At 35.2% G+C, this 12,182-nt stretch overlaps 1 protein-coding gene across 5 annotated transcripts in view; it reads left to right on the top strand.

Annotated features, from left to right (window-relative positions):
* Positions 1-12,182, top strand: part of ROBO1 (roundabout guidance receptor 1) — a 727,411-nt gene that overhangs the window by 655,403 nt on the left and 59,826 nt on the right. For all 5 annotated transcript variants that reach the window (XM_051640235.1, XM_051640252.1, XM_051640268.1 and 2 more), the window contains 5 exons: positions 5,414-5,538; positions 7,439-7,610; positions 10,152-10,357; positions 11,763-11,844; positions 12,010-12,178. In XM_051640235.1, coding sequence (XP_051496195.1) covers positions 5,414-5,538; positions 7,439-7,610; positions 10,152-10,357; positions 11,763-11,844; positions 12,010-12,178 — 754 coding nt within the window. The remainder of the gene's footprint in view (positions 1-5,413; positions 5,539-7,438; positions 7,611-10,151; positions 10,358-11,762; positions 11,845-12,009; positions 12,179-12,182) is intronic.

A 12,182-nucleotide genomic window follows, 5' to 3' on the forward strand; every position in this document is an offset into this window, starting at 1 on the left:
AGTTTAAGTCCTAAACCTGCAAATTCCTATTCCTGTGAGTGGATTTAATGATATCAATAGTCCCAGTGAGGCTGATAGGATTGCTGGCAAGAGTAAGGCATTAAAAGATCACGTCATGAGTCTGGAAACCACTTTTTTTTTTTTTCTTCAGTGACTGGACATGTCTTCCCTGAAAAACCTCACATGTCAAGGAAATTATTGGAAAGGCAAAATATTATTCCTTTGGTATTCGTGGTTTTACATGCTAACTTCCTGTCTTTACGAACAGATTATTCCCCCTAATTGTCATGTGAAAAGCCATGATTAACACAGGGGAAATTAATTTACTTTATAATAGGAAGTGCTGTCAAATAGAATGTCTCATGATAGAGGAAAAACTATTTACTTCTCAGTTTTAGTAACCTTAGATATCAATAGGACATAAATCAAACTAAGAAAGTGGTCTTTGTTGTAGTTGTTGCAGTTATTATTGTTCTTTTCAACCACATGATGTCCCTCTGGCAGAATTATTTAAATTTTTCTATGAAATTTCACCCTTTACCCTTACCACAAATTTGCAACCAATGTGATGGCCTGTTCCTACCCAGATTTTATTTTATGTATCAAGACCTGTTTTCACAGGTGGGCAAAAAATATATTTGCTCGACAGGGCTATTTTCAACCTATAATAACAAAACAGTCTGGTAAAAAGAAAAATAGAAATTCATCACTTTAAAGTTAATTTAATTTGCAGAAATGTAATTCAGCAACTAAGACAAATCTCTATCTGTTAGAAAATTTCAAGTTTGCTTTCAGTAGAGAGTTTAGGCAGCTTTACATTGCTTCCAAGAAGTTTGAACTTTTCTCTTTTTGGCACTACACAAATAAAGGAAAATTAGTCATTTAGACTTACTTCCTCTATGCAAGAATTCCATCCCATGAAGTCTCTTATCAGGCTATTTAATGTAGAATATGACTTGTGTTTTATGGAGAAGTGTGTGTAATTGCAGAGCAGGTCAAACTTAACTGCAAGTTTAGTAGGGAGCTTTTTATGTTAAAAGGAGTGGTTACTGCATAGGATACTTATACATGGACGAGAGTAGCTAGGAGCTGAGTCTCAGGGATGAGCATACATGTCTCAGGAATTTTTGTATATTGTTTCTTGACCACTTCTCTTACAAATCATAAACTTGTAGATAATCTGAGCAGAATAATGCACGCTGACTTTCTCTTTGAGAAATGCTGAAGCCACACACTTAAAGAAGGCTAATGTATATCCAGAATACTTCCTTAAAATCTGAACTCAAATCTTTGAAAAATGGTAATTTCAACTTCCTCTGTTTGGGAATATTTTCTAAAAAAATACATGAAAACCATAAAACCCAGTTTCTCTGTATGACCTGGTTTCAGTGCATTCAGCTGCAATTCCTTGGCTTCAGCATGATCTAAGTTCCAATATTATATCTGGTTCTCTTTCTGCTTCATTTTCATAATACACCTGGAGTTCTCTATATTTATTTGAACGCTGAGCCAGTATTCCTCAGGCCTAATATTATTAGTTTCCTTCATCTGTTTTATCAGAGGATGGTGTGTTGCAGGTGCTTACCTACTAGATACTGAAGTGCGCCCTGTTGAACAATAGCTGATTTACTCTCAACATAAAGCAGTGAGACCAAAGTGTTGACAGGCTTGGTATTTGTAGCATGCATTGAAAAATTATATGGTTTTGGACTTTTACTGTCATTATATTAGACCATCTACCTTTTTTTGATTGACTTTTTTGTCAGTATCTGTGTATATTTAAAAAATGCATGATTTTTACATTTTTATTTTCAATCTGCTCTTTCAAGTAGTGATATGTTGGAATGCATTCTAACATGCCTTTTTTTTTTTTTTATAAACAAAGTGAGTTTGCCAGGATCTGTACCATTTCAAAGTTTATGAAAAATTTCAAATGTGGTTAAATACTTTAGTGAGATTGAGGGTTGGGGGGGCAGGAGGAGGAAAGGGTTAAGAATATTTTCAAACTAAATTTAATTGTGGTTTAGTTTGCATTTGCAGTTTAATAGTAAGCATTCTGACCTTGATACAGTGATCTTATACTAAAGAGATTGGTGTGTGGGCTAAACGCCTCAGCATATTAATTTCTGAATAAATTCCTCTGTAATAGCCTCAGAAAATTATTTTCCATTTGTAGATGTTTGGATGCTTTAGAATGGGTGTAAATGTCACTGCTCTGTTTCAGCAATGTTACAGATTTATATTTACTGGAGATTTCAAGTTAAATTTACCATGAAAAGCCCTTGATGCAAGAAATAATGATAATATAAAAACAATTTACTCAAGGTTACACAACAGTTCATTGGAAAGGCTTGGAGTAAAACTCAGGTTGCCTAACGATTATTTCAGTCTGTTATCCATTTTTCTCTACAGCCTGTTTTCTGCATTTGGTAGAGACTTCTGCTTAAAAAATAAAATAGAAAATACATTATTCATTTTTTAGACCTATTTTTCACATTATCAGAATATATGTGTGCTTTCTAAGATCCTAACCAAAGATCCTCTTTATTTATTTTATTTTAATTTTGCTTTATTCTTTGCTTTGCTTCATGTCTATTTAATTTTATTTATTCCATGTTTTCTTTTTGTTTTGTTTTTTGTTTTTAGTTGTGTCTGGTAAGTTGAAATTTTATTGACCATCTTCTAGTCATCGTATCACTGTGACGGGAACTTCTCCTCCCCTTCCCATCCATCCCCTTCCATGTCCTTCAACCAGTCAGCTCCCATCTTTTACTTGTTACTGACAAGACACATCGCACAGAATAAATTCTGCCTGAAGTATGGGTAACTTAATGGCAAAGAGAAAGGTAATGGGTTGCTAACTTTCCGTTTGTTTTTATGTGATGTAACAAGTCAAATCCTAATACATTCTTTCTTCAGTGACTGCATTAGTTGAACTTCAAAGTGTTTTACAAAAAGGTATGTTTGTTTTAAAGGTCTCAAAGATAGAAGTTGCCCTTTCCTTAAGTGTATTGTTATTTCAGCATCTTTTACAGTGTGTTAATCACACACTACATGGATGTGACCCAAGGTGTGAAAGCAAACTGAAGTTAGAAAAAAGGCAGTGAAAATGCTTCCAATACAATGACCAGTTAATGAAATTTAGTAACAGTGTTTCACTTAACCCCGTTTTAATTCTGCTGACATTGAAATTGATAGGATTATATTATTTACCTTAATGGCAATAGGTTTGGAATAACACATATATGCATAATATGCATATATAGTTAGAATAATACACATAGGAAGACGTATTTAGAGTATACCTAGAGAAACATAAATCTGTTTACTTTTTATAAATTCTACCATGTTTACCTGAAAGACTGAATTTCCCCTGGTTATTTGTGTTCAGTAGTCCCTGATTGGTCATCTTCAGGTATTAGAATTACAAGCATTCAGTTATGTCTCCTGTGGTTGGCACCATTTTAACCTCTTTACAGCTGTACCCATTCTCAAACTGAACAAAATCTGAAACCTTATTAATCCTATGCACTAGCACAGAATTTAGAAATTCTCGGTTCCATTTTCTGTGGCTTTGTGTCACAGACTAGTACACAAACAGGCAAGCTCTAAATTTTTACTGTATGCTAAATTTATTCTTGTTATTAAAATCCAACAGCATAACAAAGGTGCTTCACCCTCATCTCCATTTTCCCCATCATACCTGATAATCCTGTGGCAGACCCCAAACGATTTCACCTTCCATTCTAAATTAAACATGCTGTCATATCAAAGTCTTCCCACATCTTCCAAGGTATTGACTGAATGTTTCAGAGCTAAATGTTTTGAAGTCTGCTAATTACTATAGGTCAGTCTTCATTTTGGGTAGTTTCTTATCTAAGGAAATTCTAGGGAAGGGAGCATTTGCATCCAAGTGTAAATAATAATGTGTTGTGCTTTTAAAATACTTCCCATTGCAGGGGGGTAGTAGGAAGAGTATATTCCAATATGAACTCCAAGGCAGCAGGAGCAGATGACTGAAAGTATTGGCCCACATGAACACTGAAAGCAATTATTTTTAGAAAGCACTTTGAGTGTCAGCAAATTCATTCTAGATTTTTTTTACAAAACATATTGAGAGATACCTTTAAATTGTATGATTCAGACTCGTTTTAAAGGAAAAACTTGTAAAATACAGAAATGTCTGAAAAAAATAAATAAGCAAAAACGAAAAACATTTGAGTTTTTAAAATCAGATTCAAAACATCCCTTTATTCTAAATCCAAGGAAGAGGGAGAGAATAATTTGGTTTGGACAGATGATTAGTAGGAATTGGAAGTAAGTAAATGGACTTTATTTCATGCACATTTTTCAAAAACTGAGAGTTAACAGCCTATAAAACAAGCTAGTTTTTCTTTTTCTCTGCTAGCCTCATCAAGATATCTAATGCTATCATTAATGCTCTTTTTCTTTTTTTGTTTTAATGTGACTGACATGATATTCTGACATTCTGTTTACTGCTGGATGAAGGGGTTGTTGGAAGTCTGCTTAAATCAAACAATTTGGACAATGCTGGCAGTATTTGTAGTGTTAGGCTGAGCAGATGTTTCAAATTTACCTTCATTTGCATATATATTTTGTTTGAACATACCCTTGCCTATGTAAATGAGGAAGACATTTAGCTCTGCTGTTCCTTTAAATTCATTCCTCTTCAGTAACTGGACTGAAGATTTTAAATGGTTATAATTTGTTCAATAGTATTTCTCGTGCTTTTGACTTGAATTTTTTTTGAGAGTTCGGCTACATCAAAAGGCTGTTATATAAGCAATTAAGGGTTTTTTTTCTTTCCTCAGCTTTCCTAAAGCACACATGATTACTTTTGTGCATGTAGGCTTGAATTCATAGTTCCTCAACAGTGTTTATTGCAGCCCTTGACAAAGTGTGGCCTGTGGGCTAGTTGTCCCTCAAAGATTTCTCCATTCTGACTCTGTTCTAGTGCGTGGTACTTGATAATCCTTATGGGTCTCTACCAATTTGAGATACTCCATGATTCTATGACTTGTAGCCATACTCCTTCTCAAAAAAAAAACAAAAAAAAAAAAACAAGCAAATTTGTTCATATTGGTGACTGTTGCTCTGTAAGTTGTCTCATTAAGTCAGCAAGACTTAATTTCTTGTGTAAGTAAGTGTTCACTAAAAAAAGTAAGTGATGCACAAAGCTTTAATTGAGAGGTCAAGCAATGAAAAAGATGATCTGAGTGATGCTGAAGCTGTGGCTGTTGCATCTTTGCACTGCCTCTTCCTGTTAAATAAACTTAACTAATCTTTGTTACATCATTTAAAATCAATAGTCAAATTGTGGTTTTCATTTAGGCTAACTTTGGTCTTCTGATAGCAGTGTGCTTTATCTTTATTTGTTATTTTCCTCTTTCAGAGCCTCCACAGTTTGTTGTAAAGCCTCGAGATCAGGTAGCTGCACTGGGAAGAACAGTGACTTTCCAGTGTGAAGCAACTGGAAACCCTCAGCCAGCCATCTTTTGGCGGAGAGAGGGAAGTCAGGTAAAACAGACTTTGTCCCTTCTTCCTGGCAGTTTCTTGAAGAGATGATGTCACATGAAAGAAAAATACTTCCATTATTGTCTTTAAGATGTAAAAATTAGGTCTAGAGCTTGGATACACTGGATATTTCTTCTCTGTTTCTAAGTCACATGCATGCTAATTCATGTCAGCCTTCCTGGGAAGAATATGTTTTGCTCAATCTCCCAATTTCTCCATGAATGTAAAACTGAATCTATGAAACAGTTAGAAACATTCCATGTTTCACTACTGTTAAGATATTTTAACAGGGAGAAACTTTGAAGAGATGAAAAGATGACTAATGCTGAAATTTGTTTGAACTGCCAACAGCACTCCCAGATTTTCAGAAAGTTTGACTCTGGGTTCATGGTGCAGCTTTTAGTTTGCCAGAGGTTTTGTGTGTCTGGCAAACTAAACCATTTGCTGTATTGATCTGTATCACTGCATGCATAGGACACTAGTTTGGGCCTAAGGAGATCTGCTTTCCCCCTCAGTCACTTGGCTGACAGGTCGTATCAGAATAGGTAATTTCTTCTCCTAGCTTTTTATTTGAATGGGAGAGAAAATTATTTTCAGTTTCTTTGTAAAGGGTCTTGAAGGTCAATGGGTGAAATACTATACAGCACAGCAAGACGATCACAGTTTTATTTCACAGTCATTTTTTGAAGGAGGGACGAGATACAAAGTATTCTTTATTGGAGGGAAAGAAGGAATATGGGACTCTGGTTTTCCTATGAGTTAAGGAATGAATGGTGCAAAAGCATATGACAGGGTTCTTTGTGTTACAAAACAATAGGGCAGAGAAACTGAGAACGCTTAGAGATTGACTCCTTTACTCCATTTGCAACATTTCTGTCTAAATACCTAATTACAACTATACTAGTAACCAAATTTAGATTATAATCTTCAGTGTTATAAGCACACTGATATATTATGTTTTAATCTTGTATTACTTGGATTATTTTTTTTTACTTTTTTTTTTTGCCAAGTATGGTCTAGTACATAATTCTTCTGGCTCATTTTTGGTGTTACTAAGTGGTGACCACTTGTGATGAACAAGGGAACTGAAGAAGAAGATGAATTAATAGGATTTACTAATACTAAATTAGATGATCTTGTGTCCCATTCCTTTGGAGGCTTTTTGGGAATGCAAAATGTAGTTAGGCAAGACAGAGTGATAAAAAATAGTCTCTGTGACCTTAAAGTATTCTCATTCACAAATTGTTCAGCCAGAAATAGAAATTTAGAACCAGTATTTGATGTAGCAGACTTGTAATATTATGGTTGTAGTTCTGATTTTTGTTGATAAAATACTATGTACTTCATACCAAAACTACAATGTAGAAATTGGCATAGGATTTAATTCTATATTAAAAGACTCATTATAGAACACAAACACTATGATTAGAGAGACCTAAACAGCATGTCTTCTTTAAAACAACCTGCTCCATTCTTAGGAAGTTGAAAGTTAAAATACAAATAAGTAAACCAACATCTGCATTTAAATGAAATAAATAGAGTGCCCTGAAGTAAGTTCTAAAAAAGGGGTGTTAGAGCAAAATTGCTCAGGTTCATGATAGTTGCTTGCGCCATTATGGCATCAGTTCTTTGCTAGTGCCTGTTAAACTTTGTGTAAAGCCCAACATTGAGGGTGTTAGAGCAATCCTGAAAGACTTAGACAGTTATATGTGCATATATGCTGCTATTTTATCACAAAAAACATGAGAAAGCTATTCACATTGTGGCATAGAAGTGCTTAAGAGCAGAGCAGCATGTTTTATGTATAATGTGCAAAGATTAAAATATATAGTAAACTTTAAATTATTGATGTTTGAATTTATTAAACCCTTTTCTCCCACTTTCTTTCTTCAACACCTTGTAGAATCTGCTTTTCTCATACCAGCCCCCTCAGTCATCCAGCCGATTTTCAGTTTCCCAGACAGGTGACCTCACTATCACTAACGTCCAGAGATCTGATGTTGGGTACTATATCTGCCAGACTTTAAATGTTGCGGGAAGTATCATAACAAAAGCCTACTTGGAAGTTACTGATGGTAATGACATTTGTATTTTATAATTTCCAAGTTTTTGTTTTTATTTGAAGAAAGCAATGGGATGATGTGATACTACTTCGGTATCTCTTGTGTATAAATGCCAATTGCACGTGTCCTTGAATGTAAAAATCTTGTTTTGGTAATCTCTGTCAGGGTTTTAAAATTTTGGACATTTTATAATGCAGTATTTCCATTTTGTATTTGGTAAGTATATTTCAGTGTATGAATTTTTGTCAAATCTAGTAAATTCTCTGACACTTTTTTTAGCTTTCTCCAATAGATTTAGTTTACTTTCAGATTGCTTGCAGCCTAGCCTTTCATGCCTATTACTGTGTGTCTGTTTGCTTAGCATCTCCATTTACCTGTTTTGTCCCTTTTTTTTTTTTTTTTTAATATTGCTGTATAGCAAGGGAAAAAAACCTCAATCTCTATGGAAGTCAATAGAATAAAATACAAATGAATATTATGTTACATTCCTTTTAAGGAGAAGTTGGGACAAAAATTGAGATTAAAAAGCTGCAGAGAGCATGACTGCAAGCAGTAATAGATGTTATGGTGAGGCCGACTTGCCAATTATCAGAAATACTTGGTATTTTTAATAGCAAAGATACCCAGGAAAGGTAATAGTCTTAATACTTTTGGAAAAATAAGGTAAGTGCAGTCTATGGAGAGACTTTGAGGGCTGGGAAGCTGTTATCAGAGAAGAATTTCCATAAACAAGGCTTTTGCCCCATAGAAAACATAGAAATAATGCAGTGCTAGAAACATGACATGAACGTGGAGGATAAAATTGTTTATTTATACCTATGGGTTTGAGATTGTTTGGAGGAACAGGACTTAATCCTTTCTGGTTTCTAATAAGTGTTAAGCCACATTTTTAATCCACTTTTAGTCATTTACCATTGGGAAGAATGCTATGATAAGGTGAGAAAAAAAATTTAGAAGAAAATTAACGACCTTAAGAGTTTTTCTTTTAATGACCTATGCCATATGAACTGTGGAAAAATAAATTTAATTTATATACTTGCTTTACTATCAGTATAAGCTCTGAATTGATCTGATGGATAGTTGTTTTGTATAATGTCGTGGGACCGTAAGGGTTTTTTTACTTTCATAAGTGAAAGCAGGAGATGCAGAATGATACCCTGATATTCCTAAAGATAACATAAGTTGATATCAACTTCAGTGACTCTTAAAATGCATTTCAGTGGTGCTAGATTTCTTCTTCATAGCACAGATCAGTCCCCCCCATGCTGCTGGCAACTGAAAAGCTCTTTACAAGCTTTTCAAAGTTAAATACAAACTGTAGGTGAACTGATTTTGATTGTCTCTGCAGAGAAAGATTCTGATCACCTCACAGTGCATTGCAGTGCATTGCAACAGGTTGGGATGAGAAGTAAAGGCTAAATTATGCAGTTGAAAAAACAGAGTGTCATCAGAACATGCAAATGAAATTATGGGAGTTGGAATTTAGCCAAAAAAAAAAAGCAGTACTAACTCCCTGTCTGTTATGAAAAGTAATTTAGAAATATCTGAAGTTCACAGATTATCAGAACTTCAGATTTACATTTCAGCTACCAATCCAGTTTTTAAGTTATGTGAGCTCCCATGAAAGTGCTGAGCAGATTTGTGTCATTTAAATCTGTGGCTGTTCTCAAATCATCAGTTCCTATCATTCTGGATGGTAAAGATAGAGGAGGTCACTGAAACACAGTAAGACAGCTTTTGCCTCCTATTTTTGATTATCCATTGGATAATGGAGGAAAATACCCTCACGTAGATAACCATTCTTTTTTGTGTGAATACTGTCACTGCTTTATACCTGTCTGTGCACAGTTATTAATAACATTTAATTTTAATTTATGAAAGATGCATTGAAATTGATAAAAACAAACTGGGATTCTCCCTGTGACTTTGAAGTCATATTGACAGAATAATTCCTCATAGAACTAAAAGTCAGAAACTACTGGAAAAATACTTGTTAGCTGAAAATGTTTAATATGGTCCTAGTCATTAGCTTTGTGTTTACTGCTAGGCATCTCCCAGTTAGGAAACAGCACCAAGATGAGTTGATGATAGACAGCAATTTTTTTTAAGAAGTACATATTTGGCATATTATTCCCCTGCCTGCCTACTTCCTTTTTCTTTGAATGCTGAAAGTATTAATTCTGTTACACAGGCCTACTGCATTACAAAGATGAACCAGGTGAAGTCTGTGCCTTGACGAAGGATTCAGAAAGACCTGTCTCATTCCATTATCACTTTATAAAGACACTGTAATTAGAGACTGCCTAGCAGACACCACTATGTAATGTCAGGCTTCTTTACTTTCCAAAGATGCCATGTTGTGTATGATTTTAAAATCCTTTAGTTGTGCATCATTATAAGGCACCCTGCCCTGAATAATGCATTCCTCTAACTTTAATTACTTGTTTAATTATCTTTAGTCTGTTTCAAAGCCTGAAGCAACTGCTATTGCTTAGATTATTAGAAAATTCCTTCCAGTTGTAGAAATATCTTTCCTGTTGTTTCTTCTGGCAGTGATTGCAGACCGACCTCCCCCTGTCATTCGACAGGGTCCTGTGAATCAGACTGTAGCTGTAGATGGTACTTTAGTACTGAACTGTGTGGCCACAGGCTCTTTGGTGCCCACCATCCTCTGGAAAAAGGATGGGATCCTCATTTCTACCCAGGACTCTCGCATCAAGCAGTTGGATACAGGAGCATTACAGATCCGATATGCCAAGGTAGCTTGAACCAGGAAATAGATTTTCTTGTTTGTTTCACTTGGTTTTTTCACCTCCAGGCACTTTTGATGTAGTAAATTCTACATCTAGAATTAATTAAATGTTAAATAATTGTATTAAAATATTTAATACTTCATGCTTTCAGATAGTTCATTATTTATGCTTAACACCTTGGCTTATTCTGCCTAAAGCAAGTTATTTCAGATTTCATATGGAAAAATGCTTTTAAGAGGTATTAATTAAAGGAATTACTCGTTACTTAAAACAGGAAGGGGAAAGCGAAACTTGTATTTCAGGGAGAGGAATCCTTAAATTATTTGGACTTTGGTACTAATAGATTAAAAAGACCTAATTATGTCAATGTTTATAAAGAAAACCTTTGTTTAGCATACTGTGGCAATAGAGCGATGTGCACAGCTTTTTCAAAGCAGTTAAAAAAATTTTAACATACTCACTTGACAGTGTAAGCGTAGCTTAAAATGCTTAAGCACCCACTTGGTGCCTAGGGAACATTCTTAGGGAATTCTATCAAGTACCTGGTCAGTATTGCTGGTCAAGTCTCAAATGCTGTAACATGTTTTAAAATGTTGTTAAGTTTCAGCACACTGTTTATTCTCTGCTGTCTTTTCTGTGATTTGAAATGTAATAATTTTTTAAAAATAGGCTGAATACATCACTTTGCTATGTTCCATGGAGTTGCCCTGTTACCAATTAAAAGTTATGCTGGCCTAGAGTTTCAACCTGTTGATTTTTGAGTGCTTCCATTCAGCTCATCTGCTGAGGCTGGGACCTTAAAAGGATAGCATTTCTTTTGGGGGAGAAAAATAAGCTCTTATGAAATGTCATTAAGTCACTTACGGACAAATAATCCAACATTCAGGACATATGAGAATAGCACATGGGGATTCTTTTTTGTATCTGCTGTAGAGTGAAATTTATACTAACAGAGGCCCTGTGAAGTATTTAAGCTTTGTTTTAAGGAGGACATGCCCTCCAGTGCAGCAGCCCAGACGAATTCCTAGGCATTATTTAGGCAGAAGGTTGACACTTGCATGGAGTCTGTCATCTGAGTTCCTTCTCAAATTATTTGTTAGGATGTCTGCAGAGGAAGGAATAAATGCTACAAGAACTGTCTTTCAGTTTGTTCATTACAGAATAGGTAAAATTAAATTAGAATCTGCAGCTTTTCCAGTTCTTTAACGAAAGCTCAGAAATAAGTATCCATTTTCATTTTGCAGCACATGAAATTTTACCTTGTGTAATGGGAGAAGTTTCTGGTTCAAAGTTTTTGCAGCCTGATATGTTTATCCATATTCACAGGGGAACAGAGAGAGCTGTAATTACTTTTCTAGCCCACTGAGTGTCTGATTGTTTCAAATATTTATTCTTCTCTTCTCCCACTCAGCTGGGTGACACTGGTCGGTACACCTGCATTGCTTCAACCCCAAGTGGCGAAGCTACATGGAGCGCATACATAGAGGTCCAAGGTAAATCAATTAGGGTTTCTCTGCGTGGAGGAAATACATAAAGGAAAATCAGAATTTGAAATGCAGAAGTTACCTGACTCTCATAAATTGCCAGTGCAGATGTGAATAGTGTTTAGCTTACAGCTGCTTCCTGTCTATACTTAGTGTTTCTCTCTCCTTTGTTAGAGTTTGGAGTCCCAGTGCAGCCACCAAGACCCACTGACCCAAACTTGATTCCTAGTGCTCCATCAAAACCCGAGGTTACAGATGTCAGCAGAAATACAGTAACACTGTCATGGCAACCTAATTTGAATTCAGGTGCAACACCAACCTCTTACATAATTGAGGCCTTCAGGTAC

Source organism: Apus apus, chromosome 1, assembly GCF_020740795.1.
Source record: "Apus apus isolate bApuApu2 chromosome 1, bApuApu2.pri.cur, whole genome shotgun sequence".
Classification (NCBI taxonomy): domain Eukaryota; kingdom Metazoa; phylum Chordata; class Aves; order Apodiformes; family Apodidae; genus Apus; species Apus apus.